The following is a 22778-nucleotide window of genomic DNA, read 5'->3' as shown; positions in this document are numbered from 1 at the left end:
TTGGCCAGGCTGGTATCAAACTCCTGACCTCAGGTGTTCCGCCCGTCTCAGCCTCCCAAAATGTGAGCCACCTCACCCAGCCAGGAATAATAAAATACACCTTAAAAGAGGAAATCATCCAGGTGCAACGGCTCACACCTGTAATCCCAGCACTTTGGGAGGCCAAGGTGGGAGGATCACTTCAGGCCAGGAGTTCCAGACCAGCCTGGGCAACATAGCAAAAGCCTGTCTCTACAACAGTGTTTTAAAATATTAGCCAAGCGTAGTGGCTTGCACCTGTAGTCCCAGTTACTTGGGAGGGTGAGGCAAGAGGACGGCTTGAGTCCAGGAGTTCAAGGTTGCAGTAAGCTGTGATTGTGCCATTGTACTACAGCCTGAGTGACAGTGAGAAAACTTGTCTCTTAAAAATGGAAGGGAAAGAAAGAAAGAAGGAAGGGAGAATGGGAAAGAAGAAAGGAAGGGAGAGAAGAAGGGAGGGAGGGAGGAAACTATTAACATTGGTTCTGTCTTTGTAGGTGGTTGGGATTCGATGAGGCAGAAATGAAAGGAGATTTCCTATTCCATTTTTTATATTTTTATCATCTTGACGTCTTTTGTGTTTTTCTAATCTTTATTTTTCCACGTACCTGACTCTTCACAGAAATCTTTGCCTCTTTTGAAACGGGAATAGATTACTTGTATATGCATTCTTTTAAATTTTCATTTAAATAGTTAATATCTTACATCTTGGTTTTATATGCTTTGCCCTTCAGCCCTGGAAAAAACTCGAACAGAATTATTTGACCTGAAAACCAAATACGATGAAGAAACTACTGCAAAGTAAGTCTGTCCGCTTGGCCTCCCTTATCGGCACGCGTTTCTCACCTGATTTTGCTTGTGTAGGGCAGGATCGAGAAGGTTCTTGGCCTCTGTGCTGCTGCAGGGACACAGTGTCTTTCCCATGAGTTACTTGCGTCGGTTCAATGCCCATCCTAGCACTCATTGGGTAACCCTTCCAACAAACTTCTTTCTTTTATTCTAAAGCCTGGTCACTGCTTTGCCTTCTGCCATGAAAATTTGGGAGTTAGTTTATACAAGATGTGACACATGGGACATTTTTTGTGTGGAGTTGGGTCTGGGTAAATCACATCTCTTCTTCCTTGGGCCACAGTTCTTCATTTCTTCCAGGGCCCTTTAGGAAGGCCTGCCCCAGAATAAGCCCGTTCCCATGCAGGCATACAGGTTCATGTCATACCCTGCAACACTATGTGTGGATATATGGATAGACACAGATTCGGGCAGGCAGAGTCACAAAAGGCCAAGTTCCCACCCAGCTCTTGTTCAAAGGAAATTAGAGGTGTCCACTACAAGTGTACTTTTTACCAGCACATCTTTCGTGCAGAACACCAGCAAGGAAGAAATAATAATCGACATAAATCATGAAAAGATGAAGAAATGGCAGAAATTGCTCCTAGCCATGGCCTCCTCTACCAAATTCCAGGGGAGCAATGCCAGGCTAGAGTTTGAACCCCGTTTTCCTGTTCTGGAAGGCTCTTCCCGTCTTCCGCAGAAACACACATGCGTGCTTACTGCCATGTCTCTTGGGTTTCCCTATTCCAGTAACTAAGGTCCCCCTACTCTGCTCACACAGTGTCTCTGTGGGCATCAGCAAGAAGATGGGTGCTTCTGAATGGCACCGCTGTCCCGTCAGGCTCCAGCTCTGTATGGGTGCTGGTACTTAGTATCCCTCTGCGCCATCTCACATGACCTTGGGCTTTGAGGGTGCTGCTGGGTCTGTTGCTTTGAGGATGCTGTATGGGGTTCTTGGCCCTTTGCTCTGGGTCGTTTAGTAGCCCGAGACCTCAAGAGCCCAGCTCCCCAGCCTGGTGGTCAGAATGGATTCTGATCATGAGTATGAAACTGACAAAGACTAAGACATCACCACTAGATCAGCTACTTTCTTCTCTCAATTACTTCTGCTTGGACCTGATTAAGCAACTTACTTGTACTAAGTAAGTTGTTTTTCTCAGTAAATCTGATTTTTAAAAATTACTGTATTTCATCAGGCATGGTGGTGTGTACCTGTAGTCCCAGCTACTTGGGAGCCTGAGGTGGGAGGATCATGTGAACCCAGGAGTTGAGGCTGCAGTGAGCTATGATCGTGCCACTGCACTCCAGCCTGGGCAACAGAGCAAGACCCTGTCCCTAAAACAAATTTTTAATTAAAAAAATATTTTTTGTTTTAAAAAACATGTCAGGGGCTTAATCCCCTTCACGTAACAATTAGCCCTGTCTCAGGACTATAGCTGAGAGGGCAGTGGCTCCCTTGGGGTGCGCCCTGCCAGCCCTCTGAAGTAAGAAACATTCTTGTCTCCCCAGTGGTGAGCCAGGCTGAGGGGTGTGGTGTGCACGAAGGGAAAGAGACTCACTCAGTTAGATGATAGGCACGGCTCAGAGATAATAGATTCATTCATTGATTCAACAGATGTTCACAGAGGCTTCCTCTGTGCCTTGCCCCGTGCAAATTCTGAGCCTTTTATGGCTCCATGGCCATTGTAATCCAACATGCCCAGTGCTGCAATCAAGGGGATGGGTGCTGGCCATCAGCAGGTCAGACAGGGAGCCTGCAGGTGGCAGGCAGGGCACTCCCATTGGGATAGTCAGAAGAGAGTTTGGTTGGGTGCGGTGGCTCACACCTGTAATCCCAGCACTTTGGGAGGCCGAGGCAGGTGGGTCACCTGAGGTCAGGTGTTCAAGACCAGCCTGGCCAACATGGTGAAACCCCGTCTCTACTAAAAATACCAAAATTAGCTGAGCATGGTGGTGCGCCCCTGTAACCCAAGCTACTGAAGTGACTGAGGCAGGAGAATCACTTGAACTCGGGAGGCAGAGATTGCAATGAGCCGAGATAGCACCACTGCACCCCAGCCTGGGCGATGGAGCAAGACTCCATCGCAAAAAAAAAAAAAAGTCAACATTGGACCTATTTGCAGTGGTGCAGTTCCTAGGCTCATAGTACCAGTAGGGTTTCCACGCCTGGGTTTGAATGAGCCAGAGGAGGGAAAGGAAGCTGGAGCCTGAAGGTGAGGGCCCCCTCGAGGGGAGCCGTGGCCTTGGAGAGGGGAGAGGGACCCAGGGCAGTACCAGGGACCCCTTACCTGATCCCCTCTCTCCTCCTACCAGCCAGGAGAGCTGGGGAAGGGCATAGAACATCCCTGGCACCAGGGGAGTGCAGGGAAAGAATTGTCAAGGAAGCCTTCCTAAAGAGGGTGGTATGAGATTCGGGATTGGAAGATGAGTCAATTCAGGGTTTGCAGAGGTTTGTGAAGATGCAAGCCTGGCGAAGCCTGTCTTGGGGAGGACCCGCCAGAGGTTCCGAATGATTTGCCTGTGGGGCAGGATGGGCACAGCCTGGCAGGGCATTTCCCACATTAGAAGCGGTCTGGACACTGACAAAGGCAGCCTAGGACCAACGATGTACTCTACTAGTTCCCGGAGTAAGTCATCCCCCAAAAATGCAGAGAATGGCCTGAGATTATTGGATCTTGGCTACTTTCTTTCAACTTTGGAGGCCATGGGCTCAATCGGAGACTTCCCCTGCTGCCTTTCCCTCCCCTTTTATTTTCCAGGACAGATTTGTCACTATTCCATCTGCTTCAAGTCCAACCTACGCATATTTTATGAGACCAGACACGTTTTCATTCATGCTCATGAATATAAGCCCCTTGGGGGTAAATCTTTTCACATATGGTCTTACAGCATTTCAAAAATGATTTCTTTTCCCTCTTCAGAAGGAGGGATTCTTAGGGCCAGGCGCAGTGGCTCACGCCTGTAATCCCAGCACTTTGGGAGGCTGAGGCGGGTGTCTCACTTGAGCCCAGGAGTTCGAGACCAGCCTGGGCAACATGGCGAAACCCTGTCTCTACAAAAAATACAAAAATTATCCTAGCGTGGTAGCTCGTAACTGTAGTCCCAGCTACTTATGGGGCTGAAGTGGGAGGATCACTTGAGCCCAGGAGGTCGAGGCTGCAGTGAGCCTAGATTATACTACTGCACTCCAACCTGGGTGACAGAGCAAGACCCTGTCTCAAAAAAAAAAAAAAAAAAAAAAAAAAGGTCATTCTTAAATATTTGTTGACGGGAATTGGAGAGGCATGAAGGAAGATGGGTTTTAGAGAAAGACTGACTTGAGAGTGATTCACTAGGGTCCACTACCAGCACTCTGCGTGACCCTGAATGAGCTGTGAGCTGTCCACCTCCCTTTCTGACCTGTACAGCAGGCATACCAGTAGTCAAGTCACTGGGTGTTGTTTGTTGTTGTTTTCATTTTGTTCTGTTTTGAGATGGGATCTCGCTCTGCTGTCCAGGCTGGAGTGCAGTGGCACAATCTCTGCTCACTGCAACCTCCGCCTCCCAGGTTCAAGCACTTCTCCTGCCTCAGCCTCCCGAGTAGCTGGGATTACAGGCGTGCACCACCACATCTGGCTAATTTTTGTCTTTTTAGTAGAGACGGGGTTTCACCATGTTAACCAGGATGGTCTTGATCTCCTGACCTCATGATCCACCTGCCTTGGCCTCCCAAAGTGCTGGGATTGCAGGCGTGAGCCACCGCACCCGGCCCGCTGAGTGGTATTGAAGAGGAATGGGATGTGTGTGTACAGCACCTGGCATGGTGAGAGTCTGAGGCTAAGCTGTCGACAGATAGAGGCTATTCCCAGCAAGCTCACAGCAGGGCGTGGTATGCGTTTCTGAAGTTAATGGCCTTGGAGGAAATTGACCTTCACCACGACGGACTGGGTGCATATTGCCTGTCTGTCGTGGGGAGATGTCACGGGGTACCCATCCCTCTCCCCGGTTTTGGGGAGAAGCCCGCAGGTCTATGGCACCGAGGCTGCTCCGAGACCCTGGTTTATCGTGAGCAGTCATCGCCATGTGTCAGCTGGGACAGCACGGGCTGACTGTGGCGGAGACAACAGCAGTAAAGTTTTCCATGTGTAGGCTTGAAGCAAAATGTAATTAGCCTTTATGTGCAGAACAAGGGCCCATTGATGAATACAGCTGGTCTTTGTTTTGTCCTGTCGTTGAGAGTGGGAGGTAAAAGTGTTCTTCTTCATGTTTATTAATGCAAGATTCCTTAGACAAATGGCAAGCACAGTTTAATATTTGTTGGAACATGGGGGCTTTGCCAAAACAGTTGTTGTGTAAGAAGATTGCAAGGTTTCCGATTATAACCATTTCTGGGTTAAATAAATGAATTATTTCTGCCCTTTTTTTTCTTTTTTGAAATTTTTTTTAGAGTCAGGGTCTCACTGTGTTGCCCAGGGTGGTCTCAAACTCCTGGCCTCAGGTGATCCTCCCACCTCAGCCTCCCAAAGTGCTGGGATTACAGGCATGAGCCACTATGCCTAGCATTCTTTTTTCTTTAGTTAAAAACATAGCTCCTTCTCAGATGGTCACCCCGTGTATGGATCTTCCCACTTCTCTTAGCAAATGGAGATTTACCACCCTAATAGCCTTAACCTTGACGAGTCCAGCAAAGGAACGTGGTGTGGATTTTAACATCTAAACAATTTCCTGGGATGGATGGCCATGGAGGTGGCAGATCCCTGGAATCATGCAGCAGCAGCCGGCCCAGAGAGAGGCCTGGGCATCCCTCACTGCCCCAAGTTCCTGTGTCCATCTCCTGCAGCTGTTCACTTACTTGTTACTGAGTTTGGGTTGCTACTGCACCCTCCAGCAGGAATGTCACCCTCCCAGCCAAGCAGCTAGTGTTCCGGGCAAAAGTGCAGGAATTCCCATTTTTGCTGAAGTCCACGATCCTATGCCCTGTCCCCCCGAATCTGGGTTAGAAAAGGACTTCCAGCTGCAATACACACAGTCAGCTTCTTGCATTCCTCCCCACTCGTGGGCCGAGGCACTGAGCCTTGATGAAAGAAAATATTGAATTGCACTGAAATACTACATTTTTTATAGCTCACGTTAGTCTTGGGAGAATTTGCACCTCCCAAACCTTTCCTGCCAGTAAAATTCATATTTCTTAAGGTTACTCGTGTTGTATTCCTAGCGTATATGCTGTCTTCAAAGAATGACATTGTATATACACATACTTCCACAGTATGGTTACAAAAGAGACATTTACGAGGAACTTCACTTGGGTTAATTTTAGAGTATTTTCTTTATAACGTGTGTATAACCAGTGCTTCATCACAAAACACAACGTGCTCTGAAACAGCAGAAAACTTTCCTGTGGCTAACTCAGTGTGGGGGAGCCTCTATGCTTCTTTGGAGGGATAGAGAAATCCAGGTCCCAAAAGAGGACATAGGACAGAATTTGGAAAGGGGAGGAGGCGGGGCACAGTGGCTCACGCCTATCATCCCAGCACTTTGGGAGACCGAGGTGGGAGGATCACTTGAGCCCAAGAGTTTGAGACCAGCCTGGGCAACATAGTGAGACCCCATCTCTACCAAAATATACAAAAAATTAGCTGGGCATGGTGTTGTACCTTTAGTTCCATTTACTTGGGAGGCTGAGTTGGAAAGTTCGCGTGAGCCTGGAACTTCCAGCCTGTAGTGAGCTATGACTGCATCACTGTACTCCAGCCTGAGTGACAGAATGAGAGCCCATCTCTAAAAATAATAATAATAATTTTTTAAAGGAGGGGAGGAGGATACCAGCAATTCAAGACAACTCTCTGCATGCTGAATGTGGATAGGATGGATACTTTCTTTTTATTTATTTATTTATTTATTTATTGGAGTCAGGGTCTCTCTCGGTTATTCAGGCTGGAGTGCAGTGGTGCGATCATGGCTCACTGCAACCTCTACCTCCCGGGTTCAAGGGATTCTTCTGCCTCAGCTGCTGGAGTGGCTGGGATTACAGGCTCGTGCCACCATGCCTGGCTAATTTTTGTTTTTTGGTTTGTTTTTTTTTTTCTGAAACTGAGTCTTGCTCTATTGCCCAGGCTGGAGTGCAGTGGCACGATATTGGCTCACTGCATCCTCCGCCTCCCGGGTTCAAGCGATTCTCGTGCCTCAGCCTCCCAAGTAACTGGGATTGCAGATATCTGCCACCACACCCGGCTAATTTTTGTATTTTTAGTAGAGATGAGGTTTTGCCATGTTGGCCAGGCTGGTCTCGAACTCCCAGACTCAAGAGATTTGCCCGCCTTGGCCTCCTGAATTGCTGGGATGACAGGCGTGAGCAGCTGGGATGGATACTTTGTTTACGTGCTGTGCTGGACTATTTCACAGTGGTTTCCTGAGTGTTATCTCGTCTGCCCTTTCCTGCAGTCATCAAGGCAGCTTTTACTGTGCTCATTGCATGGATGAGGAAGCAGTCCCAGGAACACGCAGAGTCAGGCCCCGGACCTGGTCCTTTAGGCTCAAATTCCAGTGCTCTTTGCTTGAGACCACAGCGGTCTTCAAAGCCCCTTTCTGGTGCCAGTTTCGTAATCAAGCAGGGAAGGCGAGGGCTAGCCGGGTGAAGGCAGGCATTCCCGGGGGGGTTCAGCCTTTCCCAGTCTCACAAGCCCTCGTATTGACCCTAGCAGATTGATTTTTCCCTTTCTGAACGATAATTTCTCATGAAAGACTCACGGAACTGGGGCCAGGTAGAGCCCAGTTGACTAAACCTGAGAATCACCCAACTGTCTTGACCATCATATTTAGACAAATACTGCATCCCCTAATTGAATTTGAAAGGGACAACTTAAGCATCCTGAAAATAGTCTGTCTGCTGTACCTTTAAGAATGTAAAATGTTCTATTTCCTGGCTTTTTGATGAGTCATCAGTTTCCAGTACTAGTTGCTGTAATTATCCTGGTTGGATTAATTTCCCTAAAAATAGAGAAGCAGCCACTTTTATGGTTTTGAGAGTATGGACTTGAATAAAGAACCTCCTGTCCCTTAAACCTTAGAGAGCTCTAAATCAGACTTGCAGGGAAAAACTGATGGCCGGTTTTTTTTGTTTGTTTGTTTGTTTCCTTCTTCCTGTGTCTTATCTCCAATAGAGCTTGTGGATTTTGTAGAATTCTTGGGATTTTTTTCATCTCTGTACAAGTATTTTGCTCCACACCTGAAAATTGATGCCTGGGTGAGCCCTGAAGGATTTTCCTTGTCTTTTGTACCAATACCAGCTGTCTTGGCCCCCTCTGAATAGTACAACCATGACCTGGTGTCTCCCCAGGCTGGGGCCTGGGCAGAAACAGGGGGTGGCTTCATAGTTCCAAGTCCAGGTAGAAATTCCTCTGAGTACCGAAGTTTCTTTGCCTGTTCTGTGGACCCCAGACCTGGCTAGGAAATGTAATTGACATGTAATAGACATGTCTGTTGCAAAGCATCAATGAGAATTGCCAAACTTTACTCCTCTCCTTCATTGATGTTTAGGGAAGCCCTGCTTTACCATGGTAGGTGTGGTGTCTGTTGCTGGAACGATACAGTAAAGACAGGGTGGGAGGCGGCTTACAGACATCACATGCACACACACAGGCTCACACACTCTGTACCCAAAAACACGTACACATAAATAGAGAGGCAGCCGGGTACGGTGGCTCACACCTGTAATCCCAGAACTCTGGGAGGCCGAGGCGGGTGGATCACCTGAGGTCAGAAGTTCAAGACCAGACTAGCCAATATGGTGACATCTCGTCTCTACTAAAAATACAAAAATTAGCTGGGTGTGGTGGCGTGTGCCTGTAATCCCAGCTACTCGGGAGGCTAAGGTAGGAGAATCACTTGAACTCGGGAGGCAGAGGTTGCAGTGAGCCGAGGTTGTGCCACTGCACTCCAGCCTGGGCAACAGAGTGAGGCTCTATCTCAAAAATAAAAAAAAAATAAAAAAACAGAGGAACTGTACATGTGTCCATGTATATAAACATGTTTATGAATATAAACATGCAATCAGTTTTTAAAAATTTTTTATCATACAGTCTCTCAACCAGTCCTACTGCTTTTATTTTCTTTCTTTCTTTCTTTCTTTATTTTGAGACAGGATCTCACTCTGTCACCCAGGCTGGAGTGCAATGATACAATCTTGGTTCCTTACAACCTCCACCTCCAGGGTTCAAACGATTTTCCCACCTTAGCCACCCAAGTCACTGTTATCACAGGTGTGTATCACCACACCTGGCTAATTTTTGTATTTTCAATAGAGACGGGGTTTCACCTTGTTACCTAGGCTGGTCTCGAACTCCTGAGCTCAAGTGATCCACCCACCTCAGCCTCCCAAAGTGCTGGGATTACAGGCATGAGCCACCGCACCTGGCTAATAAAGCAATCATATTCATCCAGCATCCTTTAAGAGGGTAGAGAAAATCATTATTCACAGACTGTCACCTGGGTTTGGCGTGCATTCATACAGACTTTACCTATTTAAGAGATCCTTAAAGTTTTTCTGATTCACTGTTAAGGCAAGCCTAGGGATTTCGCAGTGTATATGTGAAGGAAACAGGTAACGGACTGTTGAGTGAATACAGTGTATAGATTGTAGCACATATGGTGATCTGTGCATAGCAGTGCCAAATGCAGGCTGCAATCCAGCAATGTCACTGCTGGGTATTTATCCAAAGAAAGGAAATGGCTGTGTTGCAGGCATGCCTGCACTCACACGTTTATCACAGCACTATTCACACAGCAGCCTACACGGGGAAGTGACCTGTGCGCCCAGCTTCAGATGAGTGGATGAAGAAAATGTGGTGTAGATCCACAGCATAATACGATGGAGACTTACAAAAGGAAATCCTGCCATTTGCAACAACAACATGGATTCATCTGGGGGATGTTACATTAAGTGAAATGAACCAGGCACAGAAAGACGAATACCACAAGATCTCACTCATGTTGACTCTAAACGTTGATCACGTAAAAGTTAAGAAGAATGGTGGTTACCAGAGGGTAAGGAGAGGTTGGTTAAATGATACATATTTATAGGTGGACAGGAGGAATAAGTTTGAGTGATGTATTAGACAGTATGGTGACGATAGTTAATGCCGATATATTGTAAAATAAATGTGGTTAGTAGAAAAATTTTTTTTTTTTTTGAGACAGAGTCTCCCTCTGTTGCCCAGGCTGGAGGGCAGTGGCATGATCTCAGCTCACTGCAACCTCCGCCTCCTGAGTTCAAGCGATTCTTATGTCTCAGCCTCCCAAGTATCTGGGAATACAGGCATATGCCACCACGCCCAGCTAATTTTTGTATTTTTAGTAGAGACAGGGTTTCGCCATGTTGGCCAGGCTGGTCTCGATCTTCTGACCTCAGGTGATCCGCCCGCCTTGGCCTTTTAAAGAGCTGGGATTACAGGCATGAGCCACCGCCTCCGGCCTCATTTTGTAAGTGTAGACTGAAAACTACCTCAAAAGAGGGCCTTTATCCCATGGTCTGTACACACAGGCTTTGCACATCATGGCTGTGCAGGAACTCTTGAGCCTTCCCCGTGATGATGAGTGGGTCAGGGTTACCACCTCTGTAGTGTTCAGCCTGCAGCCTGCCCAGTGAGGACATTTGCGCTCTGGAAAGGTAAAGTCAGGATGCTGTTGGCTCCTAAGCAGAAAGCAGGCGCCACCCGGCCTTCAAGTGCTTCAACAGTGAAGAGTTAGGACGGAGGCCCAGCCTGGAACATTCCTGCCACCTTCTGCCCCCAGTAAAATTCCTTGAAGCTGTGAGGTTCTGACTCACCACGGGGAGTCCCTGACTGCCGCTGGGAGGGCCTGGGCTACGCAAATCTCAGTGACATGGCACGTCTTATTTGCTTCAGAAGTGGCAGAGGAGAAAGTGACTCACCTCACGCTGCCCGGTCCCACCCAGGGTCCTTGTGAAGAAAGGTGGGAAGGCTGGCAGAAAGGAGAACCGTCCTTCCCATGGGATACTCCCGAGATCGCACCACTCCACTCCAGCCTGGTTGGCAGGAGTGAAACTCTGTCTCAAAAACAAAAACAAAACAAAACAAAAAAAACAGGCACTATACATGTGTCCATGTATATAAACATGTTTATGAATATACATAATTTTTTTAAAAAATTTCATCTTGCAGTCTCAACCAGCCCTACTGTTTTTATTTTATTTATTTATTTATTATTATTATAATTTTTTGAGACAAAGTCTCACTGTGTCACCCAGGCTGGAGTGTGGTGATTCAATCTTAGCTCACTACACAACCTCTGCCTCCTGGGTTCAAGCAATCTTCCCACCTCAGCCACCCAAGTAGCTGGAATTATAGGCTGTTTCCTTTTACGTGACATTATTTTCCTTTTTAGATTTTTTATTTTATTTTTATTTTTGAGACAGAGTCTCATACTGTTGCTCACGCTGGAGTGCAGTGGTGCGATCTCGGCTCACCGCAGCCTCTGCCTCTTAGGTTCAAGCAGTTCTCCAGCTCAGCCTCCCGAGTACCTGGGACTACAAGCGTGCACTTCCGGCTATTTGTATGTGTGTGTGTATGTTTTGTAGAGACGGGGTTTTATCATGTTGGCCAGGCTGGTCTTGAACTCCTGGCCTCAAGTGATCCTTCCGCCTTGGCCTCCCGAAGTACTAGGATTACAGGTGTGAGCCAATGAGCCTGGCCCATGACGTTATTTTCAATTACAAAGCTGTACATGTTTACTATACAAAATTTAGAAAATTCTCAAAGATTTTTTTAAAGGAAGCAGATCATCACTCATAATCCCACAGCAAAGATGATCATTGTTAACATTTTGGCCTATTTCCATAGTCTTTTTTTCTATACAGATTGTTCCTTACAATGGCATTATGTCCCCCTAAACCCATCGTAACTTGTAAATACCTTAAGTCTAAAATGCGTTTAATACACCTAACCTGAACGTCATAGCTTAGCCTCACCTATTTTAAGCGTCCTCAGAACACCCACGTTAATTAGCCTACAGTTAGGCAAAATCATCTAACACAGCTGTCCCCAACCTTTTTTGGCAACAGGGACCAGTTTCGTGAAAGACAATTTTTCCATGGACCAGTGCAGTGGGGGGCGCAGTTCAGAATGATTCAAGCTTGTTCTATTTATTGTGCACTTTATTATTATGACATTGTACTATATCATGAAATAATTCTACCATCATGTAGGATCAGTGGGAGCCTGAGCTTGTTTTCCTGCAACTAGACGGTCCCATCTGGGGGTGACGGGAGACAGTGACAGATCATCAGGCGTTAGATTCTCATAAGGAGTGTGCAGCCTAGATCCCTCGCATGCGCAGTTCACAGTAGGGTTTGCCCTCCTATGAGAATCTAATGCTGCCGCTGAGCTGACAGGAGGCAGAGCTCAAGCAGTCATGAGAGCAATGGGGAGCAGCTGTAAATACAGACGAAGCTTCCCTCCTGCGGTGCATCTCCTGCTGTGCGGCCCAGTTCCTAACAGGCCACAGATGTGGCCCAGGGACTGGGGACCCCTGATCTATATAGTGCTTTCTTTTTTCTTTTTATGAGATAGGGTCTCACCCTGTCACCCAGGCTGCAGGGCAGTGGCACTATCATAGCTCCCAGCAGCCTCCAACTCCTGGGCTCGAGCAATCCTCCTGCCTCAGCCTCCTGAGTAGCTAGGACTGCAGGTGTGTACCCCACGCCAGGCTGATTTTTGTATTTTTTGTAGAGACAGGGTCTTGCCGTGTTGCCCAGGCTGGTTTTGAACTCCTGGGCTCAAACAATCCTCCTACCTTGGCCTCCCAAAGTGCAGGGTGGGATTATAGGCGTGAGCTACTCCGCCCAAACTCGTCTGTTTTTTACCAGGGGCATAGACTGATAACATGATTTTGATTTCTAGGGTTTTTTTTTTTTTTTTTTTTAACACCTGACATGTTGTAAATATTTCTTGCTTATCATTAAATATGCTTCAGAAACACAGTGTACACTGCGTAACATTCCATCACGTAGGTGAGTCCTAAGACCCACTTGTTTCCCTGCTGGTCAGGAGCCTGATTTATTACACTGCTTTCGTTGCCCTATGGGTTTTAATCTGGGGAGCTTTGTCCCCCTTCTTTTTATGCCTTCATGTTCTGCCAGTGGCTGTGGCATCTTTTTCATTTTTTTTTGTTGTTGTTTATTTTTTTGTTTCTTTTGAAACGGAGTCTTGCTCTGTCGCCCAGGCTGTATGTAGTGCTGCGGCATGATCTCGGCTCACTGCAACCTCCACCTCCCAGATTTAAGCGATTCTTCTGCCTCGGCCTCCCAAGTAGCTGGGACTACAGGTATGTGCCACCACGCCTGGCAAATTTTTGTATTTTTAGTAGACAGGGTTTCGCCATGTTGGCCAGGCTGGTCTTGAATTCCTGACCTCAGGTGATCGGCCCGCCTCAGCCTCCAGAAGTGCTGGGAGTACAGGCCGGCTGTGGAATCTTGAGGTAGCCTCCCAAGGCCATCATCAGACAAGAGAGTTTGGAAGCCCAGAATTCTCCAAAGGCTCACAGCAGCACTGGCACGGGGCCCGTGTTCCTAGGCTGCTGCTCTGTGATATTTGTAGACGTCTCTAGTGAAAAGTCAGGGACAGTGGATGATGTGCACGGCTCAGAGACCCTTACTCTGGTCCCATCTGTCCCCAGGTGTGGCCCCACAAAGCCCCTCCCTCGGCCGCAGCACCGACCTCTCTAGTAAAATGAAAGGATCGGACCAAATGCCAGGCAGGACAGAGGAGCCGGCCCCTTTGTCAGCCTCTTGCATTTTCTTGCCCAGTTCTACTTCCCAGAGGCCTGGATCTCTGATACTGTCTCCCAGCGGGGCCTGTTTGTGGAGTGGCCTTCAGGCAGGGCTGCATCCAGGGCACAGGGCACAGCATGAGTCATGGTGGGAAGAACCTGGGTTGTAACATCATAAAGACCTGGGTTTAATTCCTGACTCCATGAATTATGTAACCTCAAGCAGGGCAGGAGTTTTCCTTACTCAGACCTCAGTATTTTCATAAGTGAAACAAAAGAATGCCTCGCCTCATCTGTAATCCCGGCACTTTGGGACATCAAGGCAGGTGGATCATTTGAGGCCAGGAGTTCGAGACCAGGCTGGGCAACATGACGAAACCCTGTCTTTACTAAAAATACAAAAATTTGCCAGGCGTGGTGGCAGGTGCTTGTAATTCTAGCTAGGAGGCTGAGGCAGAAGAATCACTTGAACCAGAGAGGTGGAGGTTACAGTGAGCTGAGATTGTGCCATTGCACTCCAGCCTGGGCAACAGAGAGAGACTCTGTTTCAAAAAGAAAGAAAAGAATGCCACATTAGTGCCTGGCACAGGACCTCTATAAAGGGTGGCTGACATTGCTGCTGCTGCTGCCTGCAAGGTGCCTGGCATCACTTGGCACATTTTAAAAAGGTCTGCTTACCTCCCCCTGCTCAAGGTGTCTTCCCACTCTTAAGAATTCTGAAACCCCGTCTCTACTAAAAAACTACAAAAAAAAAAAACTAGCCGGGCTAGGTGGCATGTGCTTGTAGTCCCAGCTACTCAGGAGGCTGAGGCAGGAGAATGGTGTAAACCCGGGAGGCGGAGCTTGCAGTGAGCCGAGATCGCACCACTGCACTCCAGCCTGGGCGACAGAGCGAGACTCCGTCTCAAAGAATTCTGTTGCTTTCCATGAAGAATTTATAAAAATCGTTATCTGCACTGCAAGACCTGCTCATCCATATTAGCGTGCCACAGCTGGGGGACCCAGGTATAAGGCTTTGTTTCCCATCATCTTCCTCAGGGACCCTAAATTTTAAAATCTGCATTAGTCACCATTGAGGTACCGCTAAATATGGTGGCCAGAAGTTCCAAGTTCAAACCATTGCACAACTGCAAATGCCTTCATAGACATGTCTTTAAAAAATCAACAGCGGGGCAAGGCACAGTGGCTCACCCCTGTGATCCCAACACTTTGGGAAGCCAAGACGGGCAGATCACTTGAGGTCAAGAGTTCGAGACCAGCATGACCAACATGGTAAAACCCCGTCTCCACTAAAAATATAAAAATTAGCTGGGCGTGGTGGCGGGCGCCTGTAAACCCAGCTACTCAGGAGGCTGAGGCAGGAGAATGGCTTGAACCCAGGAGGCAGGGGCTACAGTGAGCCGAGATTGTGCCACTGCACTCCAGCCTGGGAAGCAGAGTGAGACTCCATCTCAAAGAAAAAATCAACACCAGAGGTTAATAATCTAGTAACTAACTGTCTTCTATGTGCCACATTTTTGCAAGATCCAAGTTTTAAAGTGAGAACAAGCTGTTCAGTCCCCTCCCAGCTGACCGTGACACCGAGGTGGTGGCCCACATTGGAGATCTGGCTCCATCTGGCTTGGAGAATTTGGGGCACCCTGGGCTGGTGTGAAACAAATTAAAAGAGGTGCCAAACAGCCAAGCACCCAGCAAGGATGCCCAGGGCTCTCGTTCAGGGATTTCATTAAAAAAACTTTTTGGAACCCACCTCAAAGAATGAAAAGTTTCCTATGGGAAGGCAGGAGTGAGGGAGATAATTGAACTCATTGATTTCCTTCACGGCTTGTTTGCCCTTTCATTCTCTTCCCAAGGTGCTATTTGTTGAGGAATGTCTCCAATTGCCAGAAAGACAGTGGGGTGTCTCATATTTCCTCGCCACCTCTCCTGAGTTCTAAGGCAAGCCTGCAATATGAATTTTTAATGCCGAGCTTTATGGCATCACTCCCGCACAGCCCGACTGCATCGCCCTCCTGAGCCTTCAGATTTAATGCTCCAATGAACAGAGCAAAGACTGGGGCATTCAACATCAGTGAGAATTAACCCCCAAATGGCCACACCGGTGCCCTCTGATTTTCCTAAAGGGAGTTGGGAAAAAATAAAATAAAAATTATGTAGTGTTGGCCAGGTGAGGTGGCTCACACCTGTAACCTCATCACTTTGGGAGGCTGAGATGGGCGGATCACCTGAGGTCAGGAGTTTGAGACCAGCCTGGCCAACATGGCAAAACCCCATCTCTACTAAAAGCACAAAAATTAGCTGGGCATGGTGACAGGAGCTTGTAATCCCAGCTACTTGAGAGGCTGAGGCAGGAGAATCACTTGAACCCAGGAGGCAGAGGTTGCAGTGAGCTGAAATCACACCACTGCACTCCAGCCTGGGCAACAGGGCAAGACTCCATCTTACAAAAAAAATTATGTAGTGTTGAGAATCCTTGCTATCAAAATAGCCTGAAGCACAAAAGCACAGCTTATTCTTTAAATTTTATGGAATAGCCTATATTTTACCTTTTCACTTCTTCTAAGTTGGACATTGTGTGCTTCGATGCATTTCTGTGATCTTCCCACCCTTAAAAAAAAAAAAAAAAAATCTCTGCAGGCCGGGAGTGGTGGCTCACGTCTATAATCCCAGCACTTTGGGAGACTGAGGTGGGCAGATTGCCTGAGGTCAGGAGGTCAAGACCGGCCTGGCCAACATGATGAAACCCCATCTCTACTGAAAATACGAAAATTAGCCAGGCGTGGTGGCTGTAGTCCCAGCTACTCAGAAAGCTGAAGCAACGAGATCGTGCCACTACATTTCAGCGTGGTCTACAGATTAAGACTCCATTTCAAAAAAAAAACAAACTAACTAACTCTCCAATTTGTAGGATTTTAATGAATATATAGATGACCAGCTGCTGTGCGGTTTCCATGGAAAGCCCAAATGTAATTAGAAATCCAATTTCCGATGGATTTTTCCAATGGAAAAAGGACCAGTTGTGTTAAGTGGCTAATTCTTTTTGTACGCAGATGGTTGATTGTCATTTTCTTATAGTAGCTTTCTGAATTTTTGCAGACGTCAAAACTAAGAAAAAGTTGTATATAAAAATTGCTCTGGGCCGGGCACAGTGGCTCAGGCCTGTAATCCCAGCCCTTTGGGAGGCCAAGACGGGCGGATCACGAGGTCAGGAGATCGAGACCATCCTGGCTAACACAGTGAAACCCCGTCTCTACTAAAAATACAAAAAAAAAATTAGCCGGGTGCAGTGGCGGGCACCTGTAGTCCCAGCTACACGGGAGGCTGAGGCAGGAGAATGGCGTGAACCCGGGAGGCGGAGCTTGCAATGAGCCGAGATTGCACCACTGCACTCCAGCCTGGGCGACAGAGCAAGACTCCTGTCTCAAAAAATAAAAATAAAAATAATTGCTCAATTGTCCAGGCGTGGTGGTTCATGCCTGTAATCCTGACACTTTGGGAAACCAATGTGAGAGGGTCGTTTGAGGCCAGGAATTCAAAACCAACCTGGGCAAAACAGCGAGACATAATTTCTATTAAAAAAAAAAAAGTTTGAAAGTAAAAGTTCCTCAAATTTAAGTACATTAAAGGAGGACAGAGTCTTTAGTAAATGGTAGAATAACGGGCCAACTATGTAGAAGCCAGTAGAATCAGAACTGAGCCCCACGCAAAATAAAGTCTATTATTTATTCATTTATTTATTTAGAGACAGGGTCTTGCTGTCTCGCCCAGGCTGGAATGCAGTGGCATGATCTCAGCTCACTGCAACCTCCGCCTCCCGGATTCAAGCAATTCTCCTGCCTCCCCCCGTTAGTGGCTGGGATTACAGGCATGCACTACCACACCTAGCCAATTTTTGTATTTTTAGTAAGGATGGGGTTTCACCACGTTGGCCAGGCTGGTCTCGAACTCCTGACCTCAAGTGATCCACCCACCTCTGCCTGCCAAAGTGTTGGGATTACAGGCGTGAGCCACCACACTCAGTTTAGATGTTTAAAACATTTAAATGTGACCAAAAAGAAACCTATAAAAACACTAGGAACAATTTTAGGTGGATATTTATACAATAAGGGGGTGGAAAAAAACTTTTTTTTTTAAGCGTGATGCCAAAAGTAGAAATCACAAAGGGAAATTCAGAGCTTTGTGGAGATGGATGAGCGGGTAGATAGATGGATGGACGGATGGATCGGCAGATGGATTTAGACAGACTGGCAAAAATATTTGCAATGTATATAACAGAGAGAGAGAGAGAGAGAGAGAGAGAGAGAGAGAGAGAGAGAGAGAGTGCGCACGCGCACGCCCTTACAGAGCAATAAAAAATTTCATTTCCCAATAGAAAAACCTCTATATTTTCAGTTTCTTACTAGATATTTCTACTATGAGTATCTCAAACTCAGATTACCTTGTTATTCTCCATAACTTCCCCCTTCCCTATAGTCAGACCCCTTCTGCTTTTTTCCTCTGCCTGACCGTATCTGCTCCTCCTTCATTCCAGAAACTGAGGGTATTTCGTCACTCCTTTGTGAGCCCTCCTGTCTAATTCATGTTAGTTCCGCCTTCTTGCAACATTGAACATTCCCAACTTCATCACCACTCTCACTACTGTCATTTTAATTTGTTTTTCTTTCTTTTTTTTTTTTTTTTTTTTTTTTGAGACAGGGTCTCTCTCTGTCACTTGCAGTGGCGAGATCTCAGCTCACTGCAACCTCTACCTCCCAGGTTCAAGCGATTCTCCTGCCTTAGCTTCCGGAATAGCTGGGATTACAGGCACCCGCCACCACACCTGGCTGATTTTTGTATTTTTAGTAGTGACGGGATTCACCATGTTGGCCAGGCTGGTCGCGAACTCCTGACCTCAAGGGATTCACCTGCCTCAGCCTCCCAAAGTGCTGGGATTATAGGCATGAGCCATCGCACCCAACCTTAATTTGTTTTTCATCTCTTGGTCTCACTTCAAGATCTTCCGAATTTGACCCTCTGCCGCCAGTTTCTCCCTGGACAAAACCACCCTCCAAGCATCTGCTAAAATTATCTTTCTAAAATATGTCTGATCCTGCTAAAACCTATCGCGCTTAAAATCTCTCCGTGGTGTGCTCTCTCATCTCTAAGGGAAAGTCCAAATCACAGAGTGATGCACAAGGCACTTTGGGAGGCAGCCCTGCCTTCCCAGCCTCATCTTAGGCCAACTCGAACTCCACCATACTGTAGAATCCCAGGCCTTTCTTTCCCCAGCTCACCTTGCAGCCAGTTCCACCTTTCCTGACAAGCAGATCCTGCCCTGCCTTGCCTACTCCTGTGCCCACACTTACCTGCTCTGGTGAAAGAAGGCACTGGTATCCCTCATGCTAGGGGCTCTTCATGTGGGGTCTATAGAGAGAACCCAGGGGCTTCATGAAGTGGACTCAGAAAAAAATACGTCTTTTTTTTTTTTTTTTTTTTTTTTGAGATGGAGTCTTGCCCTGTCACCCAGGCTGGAGTGTAGTGATGCGATCGCGGCTCACTGCAACCTCTGCCTCCCGGATTCAAGCGGTTCTTCTGCCTCAGCCTCCCAAGTAGCTGAGACCACAGGCACGTGCCACCACGCCCGGCTGGTTTTTGTAGTTTTTAGTAGAGATGGGGTTTCACCATGTTGGCCAGGCTGGTCTTGAGCTCCTGACCTCATGATCCATCCGCCTCCACCTCCCAAAGTGCTGGGATTACAGGCATAAGCCACCGTGCCCAGCCTAGAAGATACATGTTTATTTCCATCAGTGTCTAACTGCAATGTAGCATTTCCTTCCATTGCAAATGAAGCCCCCACACCGGGGTAATTGCAAACCTGTGACCTTGTTGCGAGTGGAAATTATAGAGGCTTTCACATCTCATTCCCATTGTTGCAGAGATCACAAACACTGTTTGGATTCATCACTGCTTCAAAATGTCAGTGGTTCTTAGATTTGTTATTTAGTGCAACAGTAAAGAACAGTTGTTCCTATATCACAAATCTGGTTTTAAAAAAAGATTGTCCTGGCGTGGTGGCTCATGCCTGTAATCACAGCACCTTGGGAGGCCAAGGTGGGCAGATCGCTTGAGGTCAGGCATTTGAGGCCAGTCTGGCCAACATGGTAAAACCTCATCTCTACTAAAAGTTTAAAAAATTAGCTGGGCGTGGTGGTGGGCGCCTGTAATCCCAGCGACTCGGGTGGCTGAGGCAGGAGAATCGCTTGAACCTGGGAGGCAGAGGTTGCAGTTAGCCAAGATCGCACCATTGCACTTCAGCCTGGGCAACAGGGCTAGACTCAGTCTCAAAAAAAATACAAAAAAAAAAATTGCAATAAGTGAACTTCAAAATAATTGTTTTCCTTGGTCTTTAAAACACGATTTGACTTGTGTCCTATAATGGCCTCATGGACTTACATCTTTAAAACATTCTGAATAGACGCCTGTATTCTTTACAAGACTTCCAGAGGGGACCATGGCAGAGGAAGGGTTAAGCATCTGCATCAGATTGATAGAGTCTTGAGGGCTGTGGCCGGATCCTCCTCCGTCTTTCCCCCCAACCACTTTGCACAATGCCACTTTATACCACATGACTTTTTATTTGTTTGTTTTGAGACAGGATCCAGCTCTGTTGCCCAGACTGGAATGCAGTGCTGCAATCACGACTCACTGCAGCCTTGACCTCCTGGGCTCAAGTGATCCTCCCACCTCAGCCTCCTGAGTAGCTGGGACTATAGGCAAGTGCTACCACACCCAGCCGATTCTTTTTATTTTTAAAGATGGGGTCTCACTGTGTTGCCCAGGCTGGTCTCGAACTCCTGGGTTCAAGCGATCCTCCCACCTCTGCCTTCCAAAGTGCTGGGATTCCAGACAGGAGTCACAGCGCCAGGTCCCTATTTATTTTACTCTCTGTGTGTTTCCTTATATCCTGTAAAAATGGGTACAGTGGAAACTGGGCAGTAATTCTACATGTATTCTGGATTTTAGCTACTCACATTTATGATTACTTCTACCTATCAGTTAATTGCTTTTCTTTTCACTCGAGTTTTAGAGATTTTCACTGTGCAAAACAATCGTATATAGTTGGCCCTTGAAAAACACAGGGGTTAGAGGCACTGACCCCCCACACAGTGAAACTTCCAATATAATTTTGGACTCCTCCAAAGCTTTACTGACAGCCTGCTGGTGACCGGAAGCCTTACCAGTTGTATGTTATATATAGTATCCTTCCAATAAAGTAAGGTAGGGAAAAGAAAATGTTAAGAAATCCTAAGGAAGAGAAAACACACTTTCTGTTCATCAGGTGGAAGTGGATCATCAAAAAGATCTTCATCCCCGTTGTCTTCACATCAAGTAGGCCAAGGAAGAGGAGGATTGGTCTCGCTGTCTCGGGTGACAGCAGAGGAGGAGGTGGAGGAGGTGGGAGGGGAGCCAGACACACTCAGTGTAATTTTACTGAAAAATATTCAAGTTGAAGCGGAACCGTACTGTTCAGACCCATATTCAAGGGTCAACTCGTGTGTGTGTATGTGTGTGTGTGTGTACATACAAAAATTATACATAGAAATAAGACGGGTCCCATCAATCTTATCCTTAATCATTTCTAATATGGTTTCAGTGAGAGAAAATAGTCTTTTCAGGCCAGGCACGGTGGCTTATGCCTGTAATTCCAGCACTTTGGGAGGCCAAGGCAGGTGGATCACTTGAGGTCACGAGTTCAAGAGCAGCCTGGCCAACATGGTGTAAACCCATCTCTACTCTAAATACAAAAATTACCCCAGTGTGGTGGCGCGTGCCTATAGTCCCAGTTACTTGGGAAGCTGAGGCAGAAGAATCCTTGAACCTGGGAGGTGGAGGGTACAGTGAGCTGAGATCATGCCACTACACACCAGCCTGGGAGACAGAGCGAGACTCCATCTCAAAAAAAAAAAAAAAAAAGGAAAATGGTCTTTTCTCCTCCATCCATTCTTATTTTTCAATGATTTAGTGTATCTTTAACTTGTCTGAAGTTTATTGTAGCATATAGAGTAATATTTGTTGCTGTTTGTTATTCTTTAATACTCAGTTTGCCCAATAGTATTGATGGTTTCTTCCCCCAATGTATAATATCTGACAAATCAGGCATAATTACATAAACTTCTGGATTTCTGTATAATTTCATTCTATCAGTCTACTTTTTCACTCTAATAAGTGCCACACTCTTGATGAAGTCTCCTTGTTTTCTATTTCAATATCTTGTATAGCCAGTTTACTATTGTTGGTTTTAGTTTAAAAAACAACACCACAACAACCTTTAGTATTTTGGTCACCTATTTTTTCTGTATGCATCTCATCATTTTACCAACTTCTTTTTTTTTTTTTGAGACACAGTCTCACTCTGTCACCCAGGCTGGAGTGCAGTGGCATGATCTCAACTCACTGCAACCTCCACCTCCCAGGTTCAAGTGAATCTCCTGCCTAAGCCTCCCTAGTAGCTGGGATTATAGGCACCCACCACCACGCCCAGCTAATTTTTGTTTTAGTGGAAACAGGGTTTCACCATATTGGTCAAGCTGGTCTCATGATCTGCCCACCTTGGCCTCTCAAAGTGCTGGGATTACAGGCATGAGCCACCGTGCCTGACCATTTTACCAACTTTTATAAATTAACTTGGGAGAGAAATGTGTGTTTCTTTATATTTAATGCAACTGCACATAAGATATGTATCATTCGCTTCCTTTGCTCCAAGCATTTTATAATCCGATTTTTCTACAGATAGAATTTATACTATGTTATTTTAATTCCCACGTGCTTCTATGTTTTTCCCTGTTGTAAATGAGATAGATCTTTTATTTCATTTTGTGGATGTTTATTACTGCTGTAGGGGAGTTTGTTATTTTCTTGTGTTTGCAAAGAAACATAGGGCTTTGCTGAACCCTTGATTGTCCCAGCCCATTTGCTTAAGTGAATGCCTTGGATTTGGGGAGCATGGAACTGCATTACCTACAAGTAGCGAATGTGCACCCTTTGTGACACTCAGAACCTCTGATCCTCTTCTTTCATTCCTGTTTTCAGAAGGAGCATTCTGTTACAGCTCTGGGAAGAATCGTGGAGGCTGTTGGCTTAAGCCTGTGTCCTTTTCCGTGTTAACCAAATGCTCCAGTGATTTCCCC

At 46.6% G+C, this 22778-nt stretch overlaps 1 protein-coding gene across 5 annotated transcripts in view; it reads left to right on the top strand.

The window, feature by feature from the left end:
* The window catches only part of CUX1 (cut like homeobox 1), a 470594-nt gene that overhangs the window by 299922 nt on the left and 147894 nt on the right, over positions 1-22778 (top strand). For all 5 annotated transcript variants that reach the window (XM_008018447.3, XM_008018446.3, XM_008018445.3 and 2 more), the window contains exon 8: positions 753-819. In XM_008018447.3, coding sequence (XP_008016638.3) covers positions 753-819 — 67 coding nt within the window. The remainder of the gene's footprint in view (positions 1-752; positions 820-22778) is intronic.

Source organism: Chlorocebus sabaeus, chromosome 28 (assembly GCF_047675955.1).
Source record: "Chlorocebus sabaeus isolate Y175 chromosome 28, mChlSab1.0.hap1, whole genome shotgun sequence".
NCBI lineage: Eukaryota > Metazoa > Chordata > Mammalia > Primates > Cercopithecidae > Chlorocebus > Chlorocebus sabaeus.
Note: the sequence above shows the minus strand (reverse complement) of the source record. Positions and strands in the feature narration are given on the sequence as shown.